Raw genomic sequence first — 26,755 nt, 5'->3', positions numbered from 1 at the left:
CCACCTTTTCTGCCACCGTTAACTCTCCACCCGGAAACACCTCAACACATGAAGTTGATGAGCCCGATTTACCATGAAGTTGTAATCATTGCTGGTAGTGAGCGATTAACATGGAAAAATCACGAAATACATCTTCATTTTTTCATTCTTTAACCTTATTACTCAACAAAAGGCAAGAAGCTTCTTCTAGATTACATATTATAGAGTAAACTATGTTATTTGCCTGATCCAGAAACAGTTATTCACCAATTCCATATCTCAAATGATCTTCAATGCTAACATCATAATCTGGAAAACACAATGTTCAACAAAGAATTAAAATAACAGAGAATCGTAATAATGATTAAATACAATCAAGATTAAAAAATTGAACAGTAAATAACACTTAAACCCATCAGTGGAGCGGCATGTCGAGACTCGAGACAGCGTAGAGGCTTACGGTTGAAGCGAACACGAAAAAACGAATATGTCATAAGTACTCAAGCAAATTCAATGTGAAAGTTCAAAGGGAAGACAACTGAAACATAAATTAATGATTAGAATTAGGGAAATGGGATAGAAAAAAGAAACATTAAATCAGATCTCTAATTCAAGAGATATGTAGATAAATGGAAAGAGCATAACCATTGTTAGAAGACAAAATTAAATCTACCTACAATTAAGTGTGGGAGTACTGAGGTTGAGATCAAAATTTAAAAAAACGACAATGAAAAATCTGTAAAACAAGAGAGATATAAGGTAAGCAGAGTTTTTATGTATGGAACCAAAGTGAAATGAGGCAGAAGAAATAATAGAGAGAAAGGAGTTAGATTAACCCAAAGTGGAGTGGAGTGGAGGTGGGCGGCGGCTAGTGGGGGTAGGTTATCTAGGGTATAAATGTATAATCCGTTTTTTACATAAGATGGTAAAAATTTTAATTCAAAAAGATATTCCATGGAAATTGTAGTAGAGGGCGGGAATATTTAGAAAAAAACATATGAAACGGTTGGCACGTTCACCGTTATACATTCTTATTATATTTATTAACTTAATTTTTTTTTTATCAAAGTAAAAACCAACAAAACGCCTATCTAAGAATGGCGCTCTGTATTGTCTCGCTCACATAACTGTTGTGAGCGACAACCGTTCTATATAATCCTACAAAGCGCTTAATATGTTTAACCGTTCTATATCTAGAGTTACATATTCCTATTTTTGTAGTAGTGTGCCTTTGTTATTACTCGAAAGCTCTGCAGAAATCGAGGGAGAAATAACATAAACTAACAATAAAGCCTCTAAAATTTGAATGCAAAATAAGCATTGTATATCAGTAACCAAATCCAAGCATGCCTATAAACAACATAAACTAACAATAAAGCCTCTAAAATTTGAATGCAAAATAGGTGAGAAATAAACTGTGCAGGAACAATTACACGGCTTATATCTCTGAACAAAACTAATGGGTAACAACAATATTACCATCAATCAGCTGAAAATGTCCTAGCATCTCCAGCAAGGGAATCAACAACAATATTAGCATCAATCAGCTGAAAATGTCTCCATTTTTAGCATCAATCAGCTGAAAATCTCTAGCTACATCTCCATTTTTAGAGGCAATAATGTGTTGCCTCAGTAAGTGATTTTTCTTATAGTGCTAGAGATATGATCTTCTTGAAGATGTGGTGTATAGAAACTGTTTTTGGCTGATCTTTCTTGTATGCAGGTTTTCCAGAGAACAAGTTGAACAGCTAGATAGAAGCAAGTTGTGGGCAAGAGCTCTTGATGGCTCCGATTATCTCCCTGGACTGGTATTTCCTCTGTCTTGACTCTTGACTGACTCGATAGACCTCATTTATCTGTTAAGAATAAATATTAAAGTTTGTCATGCCGTGTTGCAGCAGATTAGATGGCCATTTGAAATTATTCTGTTTTCAGGTAGGACTTAATAACATCAAGGAGACTGATTTTTTGAATGTTACAATTCAAGCACTTATGCGAGTTACACCCTTGAGGAACTTTTTCCTGATCCCAGAGAACTACCAACATTGTAAAGCTCCCCTGGTTCATCGTTTTTGGGAGCTCACTCGTAAAATCTGGCATGCAAGAAATTTTAAGGGACAGGTATAAATATGATTATGTTTTGCTTCAGTTGCGAATGTAATATTTCACTAGCCAATACAGTGTGTTAAAATTTGATTTTGTCATTCCAGGTGAGCCCCCATGAATTTTTGCAGGCTGTGATGAAAGCGAGTAACAAAGAGTTTAAAATAGGTGCTCAATCTGACACACTTGTTTTTCTGACATGGCTCCTTCGTACCCTTCACAAAGCACTCAAAAAGAAAAATACGAGTATCATTCATCAGTGCTTCCAGGTAATGTCTCCATCTATGTACATATTTGGTATCATTACATGTTACCACTCTTATCTAACTTGACTAACACAACAGGGAGAACTGGAGGTTGTGAAAGAGATGCAGAGTAAAGGTACTGAGAGAAGAGAAAGTGGGGATGATCAGAATGGTGGATCCCAAAACCCTAATGTTGTCAGAGAAACTTCCAAAATGCCATTTCTAATGCTACCCCTTGATTTTCCTCCTCCGCCACTGTTTAAAGACGTGATGGAAAAAAATATTATCCCTCAGGTATCTAATGCTTGATTGCTCTCATGGTTTCAGATTGTTGAAATCTTTTTGGATTCTGAGTGTGTGTTGCTTTTCATTTCATTTATTCACATGTTGAGGTAGTGCAGCTGTAATTAGGCTTTTGGATGACCGAAAGTGGGTCATGTTGCAATGCGTATAATTTTATAGGACGATGATAAAGGTCGCAAGTTGCGACAACATTTAGTTGTCGCAATCTTACGTGTCGCAGTTTAATTGGTACATATAAGCGCCACGTAGGCTACGCGTCATCATAATATTTTTACTATTAATTCAATATTTTTACTACGAAAATATGTAAATAAGGTAGTCGATATAAAAAAGGAAAAAAATTAGAATATTAAGATTTTCCTACCTTTTTTTATAACATGTATAATAAAAAATATAAGTTAAATATTTTAATTTTCAATTTAAATCATAACACATAAGCATGCCACATCATCATTGTGACACGGCTTAAAGGTCGCATGTTGCGACCTTTATCATTTTCGAATTTTATATACCTGTTCTTTCAACTGTTTTGCATTGTCTGGCATTACCTTTTTGTAAAGAGTCAAAGTCAATCATCATTTCTGCCGTATTAACTAAAAGAGGAACCTCAATGTCTGCCTGTATAAACGGTACTATCCTCTGCCACTTTTCCTAAATTAGTATTCCGTAGATTGTGTCCTTCGGTTCTTCTGGGGCTGTTATAGCAGCAGCTTCAGAAGAGAGAAAGCATGAGATGTAAGGTTAAGAATACCTTTGTTTCCCAGAGCACTATTCCCATTATGCTCATCCCTTTGATTCTTGGTGGCAGAATTGGGAGGCTTTGTTGAATATTAAGGTCTTAACTTTGAATAAATGATAATCTAGGAGGGAGTTTCCCTGGTTAGATGTTTCTATAATGGTCACACATTCACACTTGTAACATTGAATGTGCTAGCTGACTATTTGGTGGGTGGAAAATTATGGCTTTGCTAGCAGTTGTAGCTATGCCCTCCTGTAAAGTTGGTTATATCCTCACTACTGATTTGTATCTAATCACAAATCACGATCTATAGATAATTTGAAGTTGTTCTTCAGTATGTATATCTTGATTTGTCAAAAAATAGAATGTTAAATTTCTGTAAAAAGACTGGGTTTCTTTTCTAGGTAGGCATCCATCATGTATGTCTTTTGGCTTCACCATTTATGTTAATGTGTTCATCTTTTTCGCTTTACTTTTCTTGGTAACTGATGGATTTGGCACATCTGCGTTCTTCTTAGGTTCCACTTTTCAACATAATGAACAAGTTTGACGGGGAGACCATAACAGAAGTCGTGCGTCCTCAAATAGCTAGGATGCGATATCGTGTAACTAAACTGCCACCTTACATTATTGTGCACATGCAGCGTTTCACGAAGAACAACTTCTTTGTTGAGAAGAATCCCACCCTTGGTATGTATCATGTTGTGTCCTATTATTTTGGTGCTCGTGATGGGACTAGTCTGTGTCATCACAAAGTTGGTTTTTCTAATTATCTTCTTTATCTTCCTTTTAGTGCAACTTACCTTGTGTTCAACTGAAACAGTATTTTGTCAAACTTATACTTACCTTGTGTCCAATATGTAAATCAGGTGTATACTTGCGACACTGTGTGCCTTTCCAGTTTCCACTTCTCTTATTACGTTACTTTTTTGACTCATTTGCCTAATTTTACATCACAAATGTTTCTTGCCAGTTAATTTTCCTGTGAAAAATCTCTGAGTTGAAGGATTATACCCCTTTGCCCACACCAGAAGATGATGAAAAATCTCGTTCAAAATACGATTTAATCTCAAACATTGTCCATGATGGCGAACCCATTGAAGGGTCGTACAGAGTCTTCGTTCAAAGGAAGTCAGAGGAACAATGGTACGTAACTTGGTGCCTCTTTAACTTTTTAATGCTTTTGTTGTTTTGGACAACTATATACTCCTGATGTTAAAAAAAAGGAACTATAAACTCCTTCATTGAGTGGCTTTGTTCTGGAAATAATTAACGCATTGTTTTATTCCCTCATTATCAAGGATTAACCATGTTCTAATAACCTCTATAATAATTGCTCATTCCCATGAGGGTATATTTGGTACCTCTATGAATGTGACATTTTCTTGGATATCTCAAACCAGCATATCTGCATATGTTATTAGTTACAATTCTTTTCAGGTTGAGGGGGTATCTTCTTCCTATAATGTCCCGCCTTCCCGCGTTGTTTCTTATGCTAATATCATTCGAACTGTTAAAATATTCATTCGAACTGTTAAAATATTCGTGCGCTTTCCGGCTCATTTCAGTTCCTGTTTCGTTTCTGTGCAGGTATGAGGTGCGGGACTTGCATGTTTCGGAGACACTTCCCCAGATGGTTGCTCTTTCGGAGGCCTACATTCAAGTGTATGAGCTACAAGACCAACATTGAAAACCTCCGTTGAATGACCAAGTTACCATCTGTTGTCAAACATGGCAATGTTGCCATCAATTTTTGTTGTTCAATTTGGTTGTACATAGGATTTTATACTTCAATTAGTTCAGTGTTTGCAAGATACACTTCCAGAAATAATGAAAAGGTAGTTGCAACATTTTATAGTGCAAGAGTTGTAATCCTGTATAATTTTATCATCCGTTCTCAAATGGCTGTACACTTGTACGTAAGTTTCTAGCTTTCAAAGGTAAGAGTTCTGTTGCTCATCCTAGAACCGGTTTGGCCACTGCCCTCCTCTAAAGAGTAGTTCACAATGTTTGTGGGATGATTCTAGGTTTGCGAGTGTCCTACCACAAGTTTGCGGCACACATCCTCATTTCTCGAAAAATGTATGTGCATCGCTCTTGAAACTACAAGAACATGAGGCATAGGTAGTCCAACCTTCTTTTGTAACGAGTTATTCTCATCTCTTTTAGTTTCTAATGCCATAAGAAAAGGAGATGCAAAGCTATACATCTAATGTGAAGTTAAAAGACTTAAACCCCTACTCTCTTTATTATCGTTAAATCACTCCCTAAACAATTAGGATTTAACATGTCTTGATATTTGTATTAACTAGTATAGGACCCGTGTCATGCACGGTAATCCAAAATTATTGACATGTTATACATATTTTTGTTAAAAAATCATTCAAATTCATCTAATTTTCCGTACCACTAATGTTCCATTTTTCAAATAATTCGAATAATTATTAATTTGAGATGTTTTTACGGTGCATAGGTGAACAATATATCTACTAATAACATGAATACATACATGAATATGAAACAATTTTATTTTTTTATACTAAATATGGATATACTATTAGCAAAAGAAAAAGACATAAATATTTTTTTTAAAAGCGTTGCATTGCACCAAATCCCATAATCTAATGAGACAATATTATGTAGTATTTTAATTTGAATAGGTCTTAAACAAAAAAAAAAAAAAAAGAAAAAAAAAAAAAAAAAAAAAAAGAAAATGATAAGCTGTTCCACCGCCAAAGATGAGCTTTCTCATTGTTCCCCTTCATCTTCTACACAATCAGTTCTATATTCATTAGAAATAAAATAAAATTACTCCATACTAATTTATTTGCAAGTATGCATTATTAGAATAGTATATTTAGATAAGAAAAATATATAGTAGTAATACACAAATATACATACCTCTCTTTAAATGCGTAAGAAATACAAATGTATAAGAAAGCACAATCAAATCAATACATAAGATGGCAATCGATGCTTTTATACAACTCAAATAATATATATATACCATGAAAAGCCTTGATTTTTGCATGATGGATGGCAATAAAAATTTGACAATTTAGATGATCAGATAAGTATTCCAACAATTGATCAGCATATTGATTCCACAAAGTGCAACTCAATAAATTTTTCCTAAATTTGACAACACAACAAAGTTAGTATAATAATGATCATAATTGTATTTTCCTAATAAAAGATTGGAAATACACTTACTGCAAATCCTCATTTTTTGTGGGTTACCATCTCTAGTAAATTGATCAGTTGATAATATTCCAGAAAGATATCCAATACAATCTGTTTCACAAACAAAACGATAATGACACTAAATAATATACCTAAATTAAAATAATACTTAAAAAAATAAGTTGATATTTTATACCAACTACTCCCTCCGTATTTTTTTAAGAGATACACTTGGTTGGACACGGGTAATAAGAAGAATAATTGAATGAAATAAAATAATAAAGCAAGTGGGGTTGGATAGATATTTTAATAATTAAATATGTGGGACCCTGTCATTTTGGTGGGTGGAGGGTGGGGTGGGTTTATGAAAATATTTGTTTAATGGGATGGTGGGTGATAGGGTATATTAGATGTACTATTTAATTAAATGGTGGGGTTGATAAGTTACTAAAAATGGCAAGTGTATCTCTTAAATAAATACGGCCGGAAAAGACAAGTGTATCCCTTAAAAAAATACAGAGGGAGTAATACATTGTTGTCTAGATCTTTTAATGCCTCATAAGACTTAAAATCAAAACCATGTACAGGAATGATCGATCCAACCAGATGCATCGTGGGTTTATAGTCTCCAACATTCTTTCCAACACTAAAATTTGAGATTTTGTATGCTTCTCCTTGGGTTAAAACATCCTTAAATTTCGCAATAAAAGCCGTTTTTATAAAAGCTTGAATCTTGTTTCCCTATTATACAATAAAGGTAAAATAAAAAATTAGTTAGCAACATAATAAGCCACGAATATAGCACAATTTGAATGATGGAATTACGACGTTTAATATAATTGTTGCTTGGTGGTAGTATTTGTTGGATGAGTAGGGAGTATATATATTGTTGTTTATGGCTGGTGGAATTAGGTGTAACCCTAATTATTTGTGATTATTCTGGATTCTAGGGATTACTGGATAAGCAGAGAGTATTTTATAATTTTTGTTGCACGCATAAATTAAACGCTTGTACGTAATATTTTCAAAGATATTTATGTTATCTTTTTCTATGCATTCCTATTTTGCAGGGAACCTACATAATTTTCTATTTTGTAGAATATTTTTTTTATTTGTTACCTACTTTGTAGGGAACTTAGAGAATAACTTCGTTTTGTAATTTTATTTATTTATGTGTTACCTATTGTCATCCGTATTTTACCAATTGACTGTTGGTTCAGTGGTGATTGAGGCTGAACTTGGTAGGGAGGACCCGTGTTCGATCCCCCGCAACAACAATTGGGAGGGGAATGGAACCTATCCACTCAGAACTCGCCCCGAATCCGGATTAGCCCTAAGGGTGAACCGGATGGTACACCAAAAAAAAAAATTGTCATCCGTATTTTATGGACTGTTTAAGTAATCTGAACAGATTGTATTTATCTTTTTTATGATATTTTTTATAGCCATCCGTATTTTATGGGCTGTTTACGTAATCTAAACAGTTTGATATTTATTTTTTTACGGTATTTTTTTTTTATAGTAATAGATGTTTTATCCATTTTTTTCTTAAAAATATATTGGCTGATGTGATTTCCTATATTTTTGGAAGCTAAAATAAATAATACTGTTACAGGAATTTATCTCAGCAATCATTAATACGGAGTATTTTTTTTGATGACAATAATAGCGTATTGAATATACTAATTTTATGGAAACCACATGGAAAGTATTATTGTGGTTTCCTATATTAATGTTACACATCGCACTAATATTAATATTAGTACATTTAGACTATCCGATTAATTTATCTCAGCAATCTCTAACTAATATACGAAGTATATTTTTTTCTCCCTAAATTTAAGATATTGCAGCTACACATTATTTTTAGATCTCTTTTTATTCTTTTCTATGCTATTTTGTAGGGAATTTAAGATAATGCAGCTCCACCGTTTTTTTTATAAACAATCTTTTGTAAATTGAATTTTATCTTTTTTTTTTTTAAGTATCTAGTATATTTGATATAATAGTTATTATTTAATGAAAAGGAATTTAAAAAAGAAAAATAGTAAGGATTCACCAGGAGATGACACGTGTCATTCCTGGTGTCTCTTTTAGTATATAGTTATAGATATTTAAATTGGAGTAATGATTAACTAAATTTGATGTCTATTGAGGAAAGGAGGGTAAATGACAGGGAATAGGAATAAAATCCCTCAAACTTCAAGGTAACAAAATCCATCAACCTGAGAAACTCTAATATCTATTTCAGATGTGTTAATGCTCATTTTATCTTGCATCTACAACAGCAACTCTTATTTCTATTTTTAAATGGCTACTTCTGTGTAACTCAGAAGGAAAAGTCCAAGAAAAACTATAAATGTGGGTGCTATTAAGTATTAATCATAGTAACCCCAGGCACACTTCTTTTTAATGAAAACAAGATAACAGACATGCCAATAGAGCAGAGAATTGAAACATGCAATGATTCTTTTACCAACAAACTGAATGCTCCAAATATCATCATCCACAAGAAGTCTGCTGTCCGCCTCTGGAATGGTCCCTGCTCCAATTGAACTCCATATCTTGCTCTGTTACATCAAGAATTTTTATAAAAGACAAAAGGAGTACGATACATCAGGCCACAGAAAACCAAGATTTTTTTTAACTATAGAAGGAAACGGAATATTGAATATGAGAGTGTTCAGAGAGAACTCTGTACCTTGCTATAACATCTAAGAAGGTGATTATCATGAAAAATGAGGGAAAACAAAGAAAAGCATAAAAGTAACAGAGATGATAATTGATAAAGGCACTGTAATTACTCCACCATATGATTTTGGAGGAGGAAATAGACCAAGAATAACAATGCAAAGAAAGTTCATGGGCCTCTGTATATGCAATGCAAAAATCACAGACACAAACACACAAACTACATACTTTCAACATATTCATAATTTCATTATGCATCAGATTTTTTGGGGGAAATAACACTTCTATATCTAGAGTATAATGAAATCAATCAAAGAGCCCTGTTTTCAGGGGCTCATAAAGACATAAACACCCTCTCTAGTCCAAAAAAGGAAAGACGGAAAATATGTCATGCCGTTCATGTCATGCACCCCATGGTATCTAGCTATTTGCAGTTCGGCGTGGCTGGACCCCATATGAGCATCCTCTCAACTTCTCAAGTCATCCAAAATGTTGATACCACTTATCAAGGAAAAAGAATAATCAAAACTAGTGACTGTCGAAATGCGTGCAATCAGAAGGATGGTGACCAAGAGTTCTTGAATATGATAGAATCTGGAGAAGAAGCCCACTCAATAACTGGGTACCCTTTTTATTTGTAACATTCACAAATTTGTATCGATACCAGGTCATTATGCATAAAATGACATGGGTAATCAAAACTAGCACCTGAGGGAGTTTCCCATTCCCATGCTTTTGTGGTTTTCCAATCGCTGATAATAACCCCCCCCCCCCCCCCCCCCCCCAACCAAAAACAAGGGACAAATCATCCAAATGAAAAGAACAAACAAAGAGAAAAGCAGTAATTCCGCTTCAAATTTATGATCAGGCAAACTACTCACATCATCAGCAGGCGAATTCCAAAGTTGATAGAAAAACCAAGGAAAAAGAAGTTTGTAAAAAGCCGCCACACCTGGTAACCAATGCACAATTGTTAAAAAAGGTATTAGTTAGAGGTAAACAATCAGGTAAAACCAACCAGAAATGAGGTATGATGGGACCAGTGACTCATAAATAAGTTGCTTACAACTTTGTGAGTAAGAAAATAATTGGAAAAACTTGAAAAGGGAATTATAGACAAGAAAAGAAGGTATAATGAAGTAAACTTTTGATCTGTACACCATTAAACGGAATTAAATCAGTCTAGGAAAGCTGTCTTAACAACTTCACCCTTAACATATGTCAATGTGCTAGAAACTAAACTTGCCTTGGTTATAACCTTACTAGGAAAAATATGAGTATCTAATTACCCAAACAACAGTTCAATTCTAGTGAAGTTCCCCCAATCTTCCTTCCGGACCCTATCCCTCCTCATCACGCCTTAAGTACCCTTCTCCCACATCCCATCTTCCCCTTCCCTTGATGGTAGTCAGATCCCCACTTACCAGTTATCAGTACAAGGCCACATATGCTACCCTTTTTCAGCTGTCTAAAACTAAGACAACCCTACCAAGCCTCTCCCATTGCCATTTCATTTGGGTAAAAAACCCATATCAACCCAGAATTTTCACATGTAGTCTCAAAATCTTAAAGCCCTTCCGCAGGTACCCAAATTGTAATGAACTTTTTATAGCAGAGTTTGGGGTTACAAATTTGATAAGAGGGGTCGGGAGCAACAATTTGTGAAGACAAGACAATTTATATGAAATACTCCATATTAATGAAACACAATATAGAATTGAGGGTTTAACAGGCATATGTTAGATCAATAGAGATTTATATGCTGTACTAAATGACAGGGTAATGTGAACTGTACCTCAAAATTCTTGAACACTCTTCCATAGAGCAATGCAATATAGTAAGGATTGAGTACACTCAGTTGAGATGCTGTTGTGACCAGAAGACATAGGGTCCCGTAACCCTTGCTTATTGGAGGGAGTGACTGATACCACCTTAAAAAAACATACAAAGTAAGTTAGTGGACATAAACTACTGTAATAGGTTCTACACTTGCCAAATAGCAGGGTGACGGAAACCCACATGTTGGCTAGAAGTCAGTGCAAAACAATAAGAAAAAAGGTAAAGATCTTCAAAAAATAAATGCAAACTCAAATTCAAACCAAAAAGTCAGTAAGCTTTCTGAAGCAAGAGTTTTCAACTTAAAATGGAAAAGTTTATCTTGGAAGAAATACAATCTTGAAGCAAAAGTTGTGCAGAGCAAACTTATATGGGGGTTACGGGTGGGGTGGGGTGGGGGTGGGGGTGGGGGTGGGGAAGCATATATTACAACAATTCATGTCATGTTAATATGACATAGCTTACAAATCACAACAAAAGACAATTCAAGAAGAAAAAGGGCCAACAGCTCCAGAAATATTAACATGATCCTTCAAACTTTAGTCAGCAAACCATTTATTAAAGGATTAAAAGTCATAGAAGTGATACTTTCCGAATTTGTCGTAAACCACCATAAAATCAAGGCCTATGTGTTTGCTTAGGCTTCAACCCTTGTTGTTTTTAGAGAAGAAAAACCAGAGCTAAACTATCATAGGAGATCTCCAAATGGCTTGATATTGAATCAATAATATGAAGACCTTCTATTAAACTTTTCGATCATGATCTTTGTGACGTGGCTTTATAGCAAGCAACAAATCCACTTCCATGATACCTTGCACGGGAATTCTAGAATTACAGATATATTCTTTGTAAGTTGTAAGGAGCCCTAGCCATGTGATTTTTCAAGTCTAGACTCTATGGTGCCATCAACATATAATAGCTCAATGGAAAGTGTTAGGGCTTGACACTGCTAACCGTTTACTCTACCTTTCTCTTGGGAAAATATCACTTATCATGGCTAGACATTAGTTATGAATTGAAAACAGAACAGAAGTAGTCAGAACCATAAAAATTAGGTTTTTCAAAAGACACGAGCTTCCAAACTAATGCTCCCACTTCCACCTTATAGATCAAGGTTCAATATCCAATAGCTCAGCAATGTTAACTATAAGTCAAAAACACTCCAATTGCTGAACAAACTGGGGCCAGTCATGAGTTCCTATACACATTGTAACCTTCCAACAAAACTTTAGGCTTTCTGTTGAAGCTCAAAAAATGCATATAGATATTCACTAATCCCTGCTACATGCATTTGATTTTCTTTTACATGATATCAAAATCTTTAGTGAAAGTAATAGTTCACGATATGATCCCAGTCAAAAGTCGAATTGTAAGCCAGAATAAAGCTGATTGCTAGTATTAAAACTACGATTACAGCGTGAGATTTAGGATTATATTAAATTGCTACTTAAAAAAATTACACCTATAATATGCCATCATGTGATCCATAAATAGTGTACAAAATGAATATAGTACGACTATTAATGTGTCGACGCAACAAACTCACCTTGGCCAGACAATTTCCCACGTGAAAACCACAAAAGAAAACAATCCAAGTAACTTCCAATGCTCTGTCCTTGTTCAAGTCAAAAAACAACATTAAGAAGAAAACACAATGGACAATTGAAGAACGCCCTATAACTTTTTGCTAAAGTAGACAAAATGTGGTTGTTATTCTATTTCCCAGCACCTTCTAACCACTTTGGCCTAAGCCCTTGGGTCTCTTTGACTCTTTAGTCTAAAGTTCTACTCCGTAGATAATCAAACACCAACCACAATATTTTGTCAACTCCATTGAAAATCACTACTTCTAAATTCTTCAAGAGGAGCAAAATCGATCTGATGAGCGAAAAAAGGGGATATTACAACGACGACAACAACAAAATTTATCCGGCCAATACCTAAATCAATCAGACACAACAGTTTTGGAAGCAATGGTAGTAGAATTAGCACAAGATGAGTTGAAAAACTTAGGAAAGGTATGGTTATCAATATTTGTGTCATTGAGTTACTGTTATGTTATAGGCAAGATTACTCCAAAGGGTTTCACAAGATTAGTGCCAATACTTCCAGTTATCTCACTCTTCCTAATTTTGCCACTAAATCTCACTTCTATTCATTTTTGTGGCTTTACTGCATTCTTCATTGCTTGGCTTGCTAATTTCAAACTCTTGCTTTTTGCATTTGGTAAACCTCCTCTTTCTTTTGATCATCCCATTTCATATCCTCTTTTCATAGTTGTTTCTTGCTTACCCATCAAAATCCAACCTCCCAAAAACACTCCAAATTCACAAATTAATCAAAACCCAGATCAAAAATCACAAAACAATTCATACCCATCTCCTCAAAAATTCAAAAATTCACAAAACCCAGATCAGAAATCACCAAATAATTCATACCCATCTCCTAAAAAATCCCAGATTTCACAAAAGGAACAAAACCCAGATCAAAGATCACAAAATAAATCATACCCATCTCCTCAAAAATCCCAAATTTCACCTCGGAATTACCTTATAAAATTTGTTCTTTTAGCTTTAATGATCAAAATTTATGATTATAGGGATCAAATTGTTCAAATTCATCCAAAAATTCTATGGCTAATTTATTTTTTCCACATTTATTTTGCACTAGAAATAATCCTAGCAATTCTTGCGAAATCAGCAAAAATTTTCCTAGGCTTAGAATTAGAACCCCAATTCAATGAACCCCTTTTATCAACATCTCTCCAAGATTTCTGGGGAAAAAGATGGAATCTCATGGTAACCAGCATTCTCAGGCCTACGGTGTACCTCCCCACATTGAAAATTTCCTCCAGAGTCATCGGCCGTGAGGCGGCCCCGCTTCCGGCGGTGATGGCAACGTTCATTGTGTCGGCGCTAATGCATGAGCTCATCTTCTACTATCTTGGACGCGTGGGTCCCACTTTTGAGGCGACGTGGTTCTTTCTACTTCATGGATTCTGCCTTTGCGTTGAGATCACTGTTAAAAAGTATGGAAGACAGAGAAAATGGCGGGTTCCCCCACGGTGGTTTTCCGGTGTTGCAACGGCGGTGTTTGTGGTGGGAACAGGGTTTTGGCTGTTCTTGCCGCCATTGTTGAAGGCTGGGTTGGATACAAGGGGGCTTGGGGAGTACGCAGTTATCGGCGCGTATGTTAAACGAGTGCTGTTTTAGATCTTTATTCGCGGCACATTTGTTTGGACTTCAGAGATTATTTTTTTTTTGACGGAAAAAAAAAAGAATTGTAAATTTTTTTAAATTATGAGGGTTTGTACAATTTTCATTTGGTTTTAAATTTATAAAATAATGTAAAGACTTTCCCTCTATAGTCCAATTCTCCAATTAATTTAACTGATTATTCTTGGTGCGGATGAGTGAAAATGAAAAATACAAATTCCTGTTAAAAAAAGAAGAAGTTATAAATGAATGACGGAGATTCAAACTTAATGTTGGATGGAGATTCAAATCTGTGACATATTGTATGTAGTCTTTCAACTTTACTACTTTAGTCCCTACCCTAAAATATCATTAATTGTTAATTTGACATGTTTTGTTAGTACTCCATAGCTAATAAATAACGCAGGTACTAAATGTAGTACGAATTCTCCTAAATGCAGAATTATTTAATGACTTTAAAAATAAAAGAAAGACAAAAATACCCAATAAAATTTTAATAGCCTCCTAAACTAAAAATAAAAAAACCCTTGTCTTTCAGACGCGACTAGTCGTCGGTTACTTCTCATTCATCTTCTTCATTGGGTTTTCACCTTGTAGACTCCATTGATGCTCCCTTATGTCTCTTGAAGGTATATTGTATCTTGCTCAAATAGTTTTTTTCAGTTTATTTTGCCTAATAATAGTCTGTAATTTGGTGGATGAAATAATGGCCGGGCAAGTTTACCGGCAGTGTAGTTAGGGTGTCGGATATCGGATCCGGCGGTCTTGTTTGGGTGTCGGATATCCTATCCGGCGGTGCGGTATGGGTGCCGGAAATCCTATCCGGCGGGGCAGTTAGAGTGCCGGAAATCCTATCCGGCAAGGCAGTTAGGGTGCCGGAAATCCTATCCGGCGGGGCAGTTAGGGTGCCGGATATCCTGTCCGCCGGTCCAGTTTGAGTGCCAGAATAAACTTTCGGCGTCCCAGAAATCAGGTTCGTTTTATGTTTATTCGTTCTCCAATATGATTTGAAAAAAAATATCCGATTACGTAACGTAAAATAGTCGTCTTTGCGTAATTTATCATTGTTGTTCATCGATTTGTAGCACAAGACGAGCTTTTCTTTTACAAGTTATTGAATCGGAGTATTAAAAGGCTTATATAGCTTTTGGATGGAAAAAATATAGATTTAGAACAAGGCAATATAAGAAAAATAATATTTCAATAATTTTAAGTTATTCTGCATTTAGGTAAAACACTACCTGCATTTAGTACCTTCCATAAATAACTTGGCCAAACTATTGAACACTGTCAAAGTAACTTAAAATGAAAACATTATAAAAAAAATATATATATATTCCTTCCGTTCCTATTTGAATACTTCCTCTGTTATGAATATTAGTCCCTTTTGGAATTTTAACATTATTCACAATTGAAGATAATCTTCTAATTTCCTTCCATTTGTACATCAAAATATACATGTGTGATCTTGTTTTGTTCGTCTCATTGTGTAATTTAACATTATCAAAATTTTATATTTTGTAAACGTACGTATTTAAAGATATTTAAGTTTAAATATTTAGTTAAAACGGATAAAAAAGTCAAAATGAGACTAATCTAATCTAATATATATCTCTATTATATAAAGGAACAGCTGAGGGCTTAATGGTAATAACACTTTTCGTGTCCCCCATCAAAATGTCTAAAACAGCCCTCCACTCTTTCCTCTCAAACCCTTCGCAGACTCGCAATTCACTCTACTCCTTCCTCCGCCGCTTCATGGTCTCATATCATGTAGTTCTCTCTCCTTTAAGAAAAGTAAAGAATCATGTAGTTCTCTCTACACTAAGAAAAGTAAAGATTTTTAATCATTCACCTCTGATTCTATGCAACTCTCAAACCGTTCACAAACCCTAGAAATCCATACTCTAAAAATTAACAGATTGTTACCCCTTACACTGAAGAACCACCAACTTCGAAGATCTGGATTATTCATCTTCTTCATCGCCCATGCTCCGACAATTCTGATTCGCGAGATGTGGTCGGAAAATCTCTCGGATGTTCGACGCCTCTGTTGTCACCACGTCTACAAAAAGTTGCTACATCCACAACTGATTCAGTGGTGGTACATTTCTCTCTCCTTCTCTCTCTAACTTTTTATGGTTTATTTGTTCTCGAAATTCAGCATTAGTTTGATGAATTTTTCCTTAGCAAACGATTAATTTAATTCTATCTTTCAATGTTGTATTCAGCAATTAGGTTATTTTTTGAGAAATTTCATTTACGAATTTCAAAATTGGGGTTTTGATTTTTCAGAGAAACAATATTCAAATTAGGGTTTAAAATTGCATCTATTAGATGACAAATTTATTAGCTTGAATACGAAAATTATTTTTTTTGTTTGGCATCAATCAATTATTTTGGAGGCGCATGAGGCTAGGGTTTTTGAAAAATTCGGCACTGATTTTCTAATTTCCGGCATCTATTTTGTTTCTTTGTTTCGGCTAGTTCATTCTTTGAATGGGAAATTGGAAAAAAAATTGGAGATAATATTGAGATAAGGCATGTTTATTGAATGAATGTGGAAAAATCTGCGGTTTATTTTCAGCTTTGGTTAGTCGATGAATTGACTGCAATATAGTTTAAGTAGTCTTGAATTGAGAAGTTTTCAACATTTGTTCTTTGGCTGAGTGTGTGTGTTTTCAGGTACCTGCAGAGGCTCCTGCTGTGGAGAAACAACGGTGGGTCCTAAACGGTTTCGATATCGGAAAGCCTTTTGGTCGAGGAAAGTTTGGCCATGTCTACTTGGCTGGAGAGAAGAGAGTATGTCATTTAACTTTTTCTTATTTTTGTGTTACTATTTGTTCAATTGGGGAATTTAATTGGATTGTTTATCTGGTGATGTCGTTGGAACAATAAATAATCTTAAAATTTTAGGCTAATGTTACTTATTTTAGAAACATGGATGATCAGATAAACGGTCTTGCAAAGCAAATAAAACAAATGTATCGCCCAAGCCCAACTCCAAAGTTGAACCAGAGGATCATTTCATCGATGTCAAGGAGATCGTTGCTGCCCAGACTTGGCATGATCTCGGGATTGGTACACATCCCAAAATGTTTTCCCCCTTTTCTTCCAAATTCTGTCTAATTTCTTCGAATGTTATTAAGCAGTTCTTATTCTGTGATACTACACATGCGTGAACATGTGAAGCGCATGAGAGCTAAGAAAGAAGTTGTTGGGGGTCCAAGCACCCTGATTTAAGTGAACTTTTTAGAAATTTCTCCTGGATGGAAGGTAATGTCATGTACACTAAAATCTGATTCATCTTTGGAGATTTATGTATGTTAGTTTGTTGTGTTTTGCTAATTCTCTGGATGTTGTGCCTTTTTATTGGTGTGGATTGGTTTACTATGGACTATAATTAGCAAGTGATAAAAGTTTATTAGTTTATGGATTTTGATTTTGGTTTATTTTGTGAGTTTAGTTTGGTTCAAAATCGGAAGGTAGCAGTAGCTATGGGGTCCTGAATCTTCCAAGGCTGGAAAAGGTCAGTTTTTTTGCATTTTGGAATTTCTGAAATTTTGAAAAAAAAAGGTTAAAAAGTTGCACATTTGAATTTTTTGAATGTTGATTGATTGGTGATATCGGTGTTGTTGATTTGGTGAATTTGCATTTGATTCAATTTGCGATTAACTGGTTGAAATTTTGATTTCTGTTTCGGTGTCTGATGGCTGGAAAAATAAGACATTTTGGATTGAATTAGGTTAAATTTGGATTACATGGAAATCGTGTCAGAACTGATCTCCTTTCAGGGCATTGAATTAGTATTTCTGCTTATTCTCTCTCACATTGTCTACCAATCAAAGGGCAAGGAAACGTCTGATAAAATTTACCTTTCATGTTTTTTTGGCAAGCTTCTCAATCTTTCTCCTCTGTTCTCAGCTTCGTAAGTTCTTGATTTATAGTTTGCAAATACTTTTAGATTTTTAGAGATTTTCTATGGAATGTTGATTACAGATGGGATCCTCTAATTATAATTTTTTAATTATAGTTTTTGTTATGTAATTGATTGTTCCTAATTTATGTTTAAATTTTTTAGGCGGGTCCTTATGAATGGCTTAGTTATAAAGAGGCGTATGATTCAACGCTTCAAAATCGGCTCAGCTATTAGGAAATGTGGAGTTAATCCCGTGAGTACAATTTTACTCTCCAATTTTACTTCATTATTGGCTCAACTATTGAATGAAGTACATAAATTTCTTGATGGATAACTATAGGATCCCATCTGTTGTGATATAATTGAAGAGGCTTCATTACTCTGTTAAGTATTATCGGAATCAACCTATTTAATATTGAAACCTTTATTCACCTTCCAACTGTGGCTTTTCGAGATTTTGTACCTTACTCTTTTTATCACGATACATATCTTCACATGATGGGTTCCCATCGTTCTAAATTCTGCTCACTCAGTGCATATTTCAATTTCTGTTAGGTTAAATTCTCTTCTTCTGTACTGCTGACATCCTTCAAGTCCCAATCTTTCCAATTTACCATAGTGTAATCATTTTAAGGTCACTTTAATCACAACCTAAACCAATCATGCAAACTCATAACAATTAGATGCGTGTTTCGAGGATAATCACCTCAAAAGCAGTTGAAACCATGCTCCTCAGTGAAGTACTCAATGAAAAATAGATTTAGAATCCTAGAAAGGATTAAGAAAACCAATAGAACATAATCTATGCCAGACACAAATAACCAGGTTTAGGTTCAGGTTCATCCAAAACCGAGTTCTGAATTGCAGGTTAAGATAATAGATATTCAGGTTGTAGCTTACATGAGGTGTCTTCAGAGGGCTAAATTAGTACTTTTAGTGCCTTAATAGTGAGTCTGGTGGTGCTTCTGTTTAATATGGAACAAGTGTGTTGGGAGCCTGTTGGCTTGCTGTTGTTTTTTTGGTGAGTGCAGGCTGGTAGCTTGCATCTGTTTTACTGTTTTCATATTGGGCACAGCTTCTTTTGGTTGTTTCTGGACTACGGTGCTCCTGTTTGTTTTGTGTATGCAGGGGGTTTGCTTAATATGGTTTAAATTGGTAAATTTAGCCACCTTATGCCTTTACAGTCCAATAGTATTGTTGATGGTGCTTCTTTAATGTGTTATCTTTTGTCTCTGATTTCTTTTGGGGATGCAGGTATTTCCAGCCAAGTAGATTGTGCTATCAAGATACTCAACCTAAAAATTAAGTTGGATTCCGTAGTTTGTATAATAAAAGATCGTAAAGAGCTGGAGAAATATGTTTAGTTACTTTGGTACTAAGATTTTGATTTTTAATCATGTAAGCGCATGAATAAATTTTGGTACTATTTATAATTTTTTAAATAGGGACGATTAATTTTTCTTTAGATGAACTTTGCGAACATTTTTTTCTTGCCTACTACATATTTGTGATGATTAATTGTAATACTACGGTTTTATATAATCTCGCACGCATCGCGTGCATATAAGACTACTATATATATATATATATATATATATATATATAGGAAGCATATTTGCTGAAATATTAGAGCGCCACCTAGGATTACTATTGGTTTCGGCCAATCAAAAATAAGATTTTTAATTTATTTTTGAATTAAAAAAATCGAGTGCCACGTAGATAATTAATTATGTGCCACATAGATATTTTAATTAATTAATTAATTACTAATATATACAACTCCATCCAAAATCAAACACTCTAATAATTAAAAAATATATCTAAAATAAAATTCACCCAAAATCAAACACTAATCTAAAATAAATTCAATTCAATCCAAAATAAAAAATAATCTAATCTAATATATAAATATAGCAGTTGGCATATTTGTTGAAATATTAGACCGCCACCTAGGATTACTATTGGTTTCGGCCAATGAAAAATAAGATTTCTAATTTATTTTTGAATTAAAAAAAATCGAGTTCCATGTAGATAATTAATTAGGTGCCACGTAGATATTTAATTAATTATTAATATATACAACTCCATACAAAATCAAACACTCTAATAATTAAAAAATAAATCTAAAATAAAATCCATCCAAATTAAAATATAATCTAAAACAAATGCAATCCAAAGCCAAACACTAATCCAATATTAGAGCACCACGTATAAAATCTAATGATTCCGGACAATGAAAAATAAGATTTCAAAATTTTTTTTGAATAAAAAAAAGTCGAGTGCCATAAATAATTAGGTGCCACTTATACATTTTTATTAATTTATTACTAATAATACGCATATAAAACTTCATCCGAAATCAAACACTCTAATAATTAAAAATTAAATTCCATCTTTAGGGTGATTCCTTGGGAGGGGTGAGGAATCATAGTAGAGGAATGTTGGGGAATCAAGTGGGTAAAGAAACCGTGCATCGTGCGGGCTAAAATCTAGTATTTAAGAAAGAAGGGAGTATTTCATTTTGTCGCAAAATCTTGTTTCTAATTAAAAAAAGCCATTTCTCCATTTAAATGAGTCCACAAAGTATGTTTTATTCACTTTTGATTAACAAAAGCTAAACTTTACTATCTTCTTTATTCACCTTTAATAATAATAAGAAGAAGAAACCTATAGCAATTGTTCCTTGGCCTTGGCAAATGTGTACATTGGAGGAACGAAACTTTTAAATAGGGAGAGAGAGAATTTGGGTTAAAAATATAATGCATAGTCTATATGCTTTAAATTAAAGGTTCGAATCTTCTATCTCATAATTGTTTCACATTCTCTATCCATTCCACTTCATTAGTTCAACTAAAGCAAACTAATCATGCTTTCAAAAACTAGAGAGAGAAAATAGAGAAATGATAGGACAAAAGATTTGAACTATCATCTATAGTGGTGCTTGCAAAACAAAATATTATGGGGTATCAATTGGCACTATTTCATAAACACTCTGGCAACAGAAAGTTTAGAGGTGAATAATTTACAAAAAGGAAATCATTATAATTTTCTCATTCACCAGTCGAATGAACAAGTAAAACTAATTCCTCAATACTGGTCTCAATGAATGAAAGAATTATGGATAGCCAGTGGAGAATGTCCTTCAAAATTGCTCTTTTCTAAGGTAAAAAAGAGACAAAAAAGAAATGAGGTGTTGCGTTTGAGAGATTCACATGGACTTTTCCAGGAAGGACAGGACAATATACAACAAATTGTGGTTGATAATCTGAAAAAGGTTTTCAAGACGAATGATGGTGATATAGATTATAATGAAGTGGATTATGCTTTACGGGAAATGGATTTGCAAAGGCTTTTGGATCTTGAGGCGACAAGGTTAACTATGCCTCTTTCAGCAATAGAAATTAAAAAGGCTATGTTTGATATTAAGGGTTCTAAATCTCCAGGTCCAGATGGAATGTCTGTTGAATTTTTCAAAAAGCATTGGAAGATAGTTGGGTTTTCTGTTATTGAAGGAATCCAAAGTTTTTTCAGGACTGGTTTTTTATTGAAAGAGTGGAATCACTCATTGTTGGTAATGATTCCAAAATTGGCCTATCCGGAAGAGGTAAATCATCTTCGACCAATTAGTTTGTGCAACACTGTTTATAAATGTGCGTCGAAATGTTTGGTTAATCGGCTGAAGGTTAATCTGAAAGATCTAATTTATGAACCCCAACATGCTTTTATTCCTAGACGATATATGAGTGATAATATCTTATTAACTCAAGATATTTTGCATTTTATAAATGGAAGGAAAATTAATGGTCCAACCCTGGCTGCTATCAAAATCGACATGAGCAAAGCATATGATCGTATACGCTGGGCATTTCTGTTGCGTGTTCTAAAAGCATATGGTTTTCCTTCTTTGTGGATTCATTTGATATCAGTGTATATCAACAGTGTCATATAAGGTTCTTATTAATGGAAAGATTTCTCAGCATTTCAAGCCTAAGTGTGGACTGAGACAAAGGGATCCTTTATGCCCATATTTATTTCTCTTTTGCATGGATGTTTTAGGACGTATGTTATCTTTGGGTCAGGATATTAGATTATTTCAAGGAATTAATTTGGCACGACAAGCACCGAAGATCACACATCTGTTCTTTGCTGATGATGCCATGATATTTTTCCGGGCGACTGAGAACTCATGCTTAAATATTGGTGGCATCTTGGACCGATTGTAACAGCCCGCCCTTAACGAGCTGCTTTCTAAACACACTTGGTCTTAATTTAAACAAACTCAACGTAATTACAACTTTAAACCCTGCTAAACAAACTTTAATTCTTCAAACAAATTCAAAGATTTAATCACGATTTAGCCTATCTCAAAGACACTAATCAAGACCCATAAACTTAATTAATTATTAAAAATTTCGGCAGCACTTCCCCTAAATATGGACAACCTAAAATAATATTTAGGAAATTACATCAGATTCTCTTTCACCTGCTTTAATGACATCATTCCAAATATATAACATATCCCAAAACATTACCAGGGTGCCACTTTAACAGCCCACACTTAATGAGCTACTTCTAAGCACATTTAACTTTAAACCAAAGAAACTTAACTTCACTACTACTCCAATACAGATATATATATATAACCCACAAATTATAAACTAAAAAGCTTTAGGAAGAAATTATACAGCCCTTTAACAAACTCTATGAACTAAATTACATTTGACGATTCCATAGTCCAACCTTGGACACATAAGGCCATTTGAGAACTCTACGAACCTTGAATATGAACTGAGACCTAACTCTTGCTACCTGCAAAAAAATTTAACTCTGCCCCCACCAGGACAGGTTCAAAGAACAAAATCAGCGGAAATCTGAATACACACATCCAACCTGAAATGCATTTAATAGGTGGCTTAATATAACTTTTGTTTTAGTTTTATATTTTTGCTTTGAAAAGCGACTTTGCCTATAAAACCCATTTGGAAAGTATACTTAATAAAACGTTATAACTTCATTGAAATCGATCTTACGAAATCTTTATCTTTCAAACAAAAATTTGGAAAGCGATACAAAAGTAATGCTCGCAATACTTCATACCTTACTAACACCTCAAAAAGTTTCTAAATTCACATTCACATCACATAATTAGACCACAACTTAAGATTCATCGAGCTTTACCATACTCTTAACCTTTTTCAACCATAACCTTGCTCGCCAATTATTCATAACCATAGACCAAGTATTTCTCTAGAAGTAAATTTCCCCAACCATCTTTTGTGTCGCATTGCGAAACTCAACATATACATATGTTCATAACTCAATGGGAAAATCATTGGTACAACATTACCAAAGTCATATAGTTCTCTTCAGAAGTTCTCATAACACAATACAAATGTAGATATAGATATTCATACAAAATTTATAACTCAATGCGAAAACATACAACTTAGTCTCAACATAATAGCTTACTTAATCACAACATATTAGCTTATTATTGGGGAAAGTGAACACGAATAGAGAGGGGTTATTCAACCAACTGTCTCTATTTGGTGGGGGTCGTCACCCTCCTGATAAGCATACACTTGCAAGACTTAACTAGGACATGTCCCTAACTACGGGTCTATCCCGCCTCTACGAGTCTACTTTTGTAGCACTCGCTTTACGGCCAAGCCGCTTTAACGGGTCTATCCCGCCGAAACTACGGGTCTATCCCGCCTCTACGAGTCTACTCTTGTAGCACTCGCTTTACGGCCAAGCCGCTTTAACGGGTCTATCCCGCCGGACTACGAGTCTATTATTGTAGCACTCGCTTTAATGTTTTTCATCACCGAAGCATGTGAGCACGACGGCACACAAACTCGGCTACTTTCCCCTACTTAAGCATTTTATTACCAATTTATGAAAATCTTGTTCTCAAAATATCATTAGCATTCCCTTACTCATGCATTAATTCTTCCTCAATTAAATTCAACCCAGCTTCTATCTTATATGACTTCTCAACCCGATTTCAACCTTAAACTCAACCCTTGCTGACACTTTCTCTTACACTTAATCAAACCGTAACAATATAATTAAAAATTTGGACACTCTTCACAACTATTCCCCTTTAACTTAGAATCACTCTGTACCCTTAGTTATACTCTTATCCCATTAATTAATAATTGACTGCTAGTGGGTAACACTCATTTACGATCCCAAGGTTATCAACAACTTATACTCTCCTCAAATTCGAATTCATTCTTTTATAACTTAGTGTGCCTGAAATGTGCTTTATAACATTTATATAAACCATAGTTACTCAAACATAATCTTTATTATTCGTAGAAATGCCCACTAGTTATATCTCAAACTAATAGGTTTCAAAAATATGAAAACTTGATTATTCATTTTAAAGTATATCGTTATTCTTTACAATAATTTCTTTTGTAAAACTTGTCAATGATTTACTTGTTTGCAAACTATATGTATTTTAAGAACTTAAAACAAAACCGAAACATATTTAGTTTATTGTTTCAACTCTTAAGTTCATTAAACACCTTAATATTGTTCAAAGCTAGTTTAAGTTCCATAATTCATAGTTTTAGGAAAAACATGGGACTTTTTAGGAAATTCTAAAGTAAATATGGCTTGTTAGGAATGATTATAAACCCTTGAAACGAATCATTGAAGAATCATTGAAAACTCAGTTTTTGTTATACTTAAGATAATTTAGAGATTCTCATTTACTACATTAAAAAAATTCTTTTATTATTAACACTTGATTAAGGAAACAAGCGTCTTTTAAGAAAATTAAATACAAGTATGACCTAGTTGAAGGAAAACATAAACCTTTATTGAAAACAAGAATTTAGAATTTAAAAGTGGTGTCTTTGGTTCCACTATATCTTATTTTAGGACCTCTTATATAGTTTAACACTAAGACCTCAACTCCTTAGAACTCAAGTGGGACTACTTCCATTATGCAAGAAATTTTACCTGATCATTAACGTATTCACTTATGATTAACCCTTAATTTACACTCCCTTAACCTTTTGACTTTTTCACATATCTCACGATTCCTAAGTTCGACCTCAAGATACTCAATGAACTCAATTCTCTAGCCGCTCAATGCCTCAAATCAAACCATCTCTCACTTGGGTTCTCATTGACACAAACATTCGTTCAAAAGAATCGTGATTCTTAAAAGTATTAAAATCTAATTTGTTTTGCAAAGCACAAATCAATTGCAAATACAATTCAGTTTTGCAAAAAAATCATTCAATTCACAAAACGACATTCAATTCGCAAAACAACATTCAATTCGCAAAACAATATTCAATATATACATATATATATATACATAATACTTAAACACAAGATATGATTTCAAACATTGAAGATGGTTGGACGATGTGTACCTTTAATATCCATTCATAACTCTCAAGGCTATATACCGATCACCATTCTCCACTCAACTTCCATGATACGATTCTCCTTGTTCATTCTCTACTTCATTATACCTCAAACAGATGAGGACATGAACCATTAGATACTCACGAGTCATAATAACTTTATCGAACCTTCTAATAAACTTCTGAGTTTCTTTTAAGATTATCTATAAAGCTTGCTTTGCTTTTAATAAAACCATATTCAATTATACTTAATCTGTGATTGAAACCATAATTACAATACTTGTTCAATTCCCAAATCAATCTAAGAATTCTGAAATCATATTTTTGTTTAGACAAATATTTTTAGGAAAAAGGAAAACATTAACTTGAATTTCTCAATTATGTTATCAAAATAATTTAAATTTAATAATTGAATTACTCACTAATCACTAAAATAAATACTAAAATCAAAGGGACTAAAAGAAAATAATTGAAATAGAATTAGAGGGTTTTGAATTATACCCTTAAGGAAATGGGAAAGTAGAGAAGCAATAGTCAACACCACTGCAACAACACCACCAGCGGCAGCGGCTCCACCGGGCCACGAAGCTTCGGCGAGCGGAGAAAGAGAGAGAAAGCAGTGCGAGGTAGGGGGTAGCGTAGGAGGAAGACACAGGACAACCACACAACAACAGCAACCGCAACCACCCGACGGTCACCAGTGACGGTGGTGAGCCAACGGAGGCGGCGACACGGCCTCTCACCGGAGGAGGGTTGAGAACCAACGAAAATGGAGTTAGGGTTTGATAAATTAGGGTTTTAATCAATTCAAATAACGAAATGGGATAGAGAGATTACCTATTTGCGAGGTTGTAGCAACGTCGACGACGAAAACAACGGCCACCACGATGCTGGCGAACAACGAAGATGGAGGAGAGAGGAATAGCCGGTGAAGAGAGGGAGGATCGGGTGACGGGAGAAGAGGAAGAGTCAAATGAGGAGAGAGAAAATGAGAGTGAAGAGGAGAAGTTTCCTGATTCTTTTCCTTTAGAATATGAGGACCAAAAATTTGAGTGAAATAAAAAAAAATAGTTAATATATTATAAATGAATTTCATTTTATTTATTTCTTTTTACAAATAGGCTTAAATATATCAATCTCAATTATTTTGA

General features: G+C 34.3%; 3 protein-coding genes and 1 long non-coding RNA gene across 6 annotated transcripts; 2 read left to right on the top strand and 2 right to left on the bottom strand.

Moving 5' to 3' along the window:
- Nucleotides 1–1,399: 1,399 nt before the first annotated feature.
- LOC110774656 (uncharacterized) lies at nt 1,400–4,508 on the top strand. The gene is made up of 6 exons (XM_021979221.2): nt 1,400–1,787; nt 1,915–2,100; nt 2,190–2,351; nt 2,427–2,621; nt 3,888–4,059; nt 4,343–4,508. The coding sequence occupies exons 2-6, from the start codon at nt 1,972–1,974 to the stop codon at nt 4,366–4,368; spliced, it is 684 nt and encodes a 227-aa protein (XP_021834913.2). The 5' UTR covers nt 1,400–1,787; nt 1,915–1,971; the 3' UTR covers nt 4,369–4,508.
- Nucleotides 4,509–5,921: 1,413 nt separating this feature from the next.
- LOC110774658 (derlin-1) lies at nt 5,922–12,619 on the bottom strand. Of its 2 annotated transcripts, XM_056836945.1 has the most exons (7): nt 11,263–12,619; nt 11,039–11,174; nt 10,125–10,195; nt 9,029–9,122; nt 7,156–7,293; nt 6,583–6,663; nt 5,922–6,501 (listed from the first exon to the last, which is right to left on the bottom strand). In XM_056836945.1, coding segments are annotated over exons 1-6 (513 nt in total). In that variant the 5' UTR covers nt 11,265–12,619; the 3' UTR covers nt 5,922–6,501; nt 6,583–6,591. The 2 variants fall into 2 exon arrangements, with proteins under 2 accessions (XP_056692923.1, XP_056692922.1); XM_056836944.1 differs by lacking the exon at nt 5,922–6,501 and having other exon boundaries at nt 6,604–7,293.
- Nucleotides 12,618–14,484, top strand: LOC110774657 (probable long-chain-alcohol O-fatty-acyltransferase 4). Its single transcript, XM_021979222.2, has one exon. The coding sequence runs from the start codon at nt 13,053–13,055 to the stop codon at nt 14,289–14,291; it is 1,239 nt and encodes a 412-aa protein (XP_021834914.1). The 5' UTR covers nt 12,618–13,052; the 3' UTR covers nt 14,292–14,484.
- An 8,163-nt stretch (nt 14,485–22,647) lies between these two features.
- On the bottom strand, nt 22,648–26,636 carry LOC110774659 (uncharacterized). 2 transcript variants are annotated; one of them, XR_008927922.1, is made up of 3 exons: nt 26,442–26,636; nt 25,611–26,340; nt 22,648–23,040 (listed from the first exon to the last, which is right to left on the bottom strand). It is a non-coding gene; the product is annotated as an uncharacterized lncRNA (long non-coding RNA). The 2 variants fall into 2 exon arrangements; XR_008927921.1 differs by having other exon boundaries at nt 22,698–23,040; nt 25,611–26,636.
- Between the last annotated feature and the right edge of the window lie 119 nt (nt 26,637–26,755).

This window comes from Spinacia oleracea, chromosome 2 (genome assembly GCF_020520425.1).
Source record: "Spinacia oleracea cultivar Varoflay chromosome 2, BTI_SOV_V1, whole genome shotgun sequence".
NCBI classification, from domain to species: Eukaryota; Viridiplantae; Streptophyta; class Magnoliopsida; order Caryophyllales; family Amaranthaceae; genus Spinacia; species Spinacia oleracea.
Note: the sequence above shows the minus strand (reverse complement) of the source record. Positions and strands in the feature narration are given on the sequence as shown.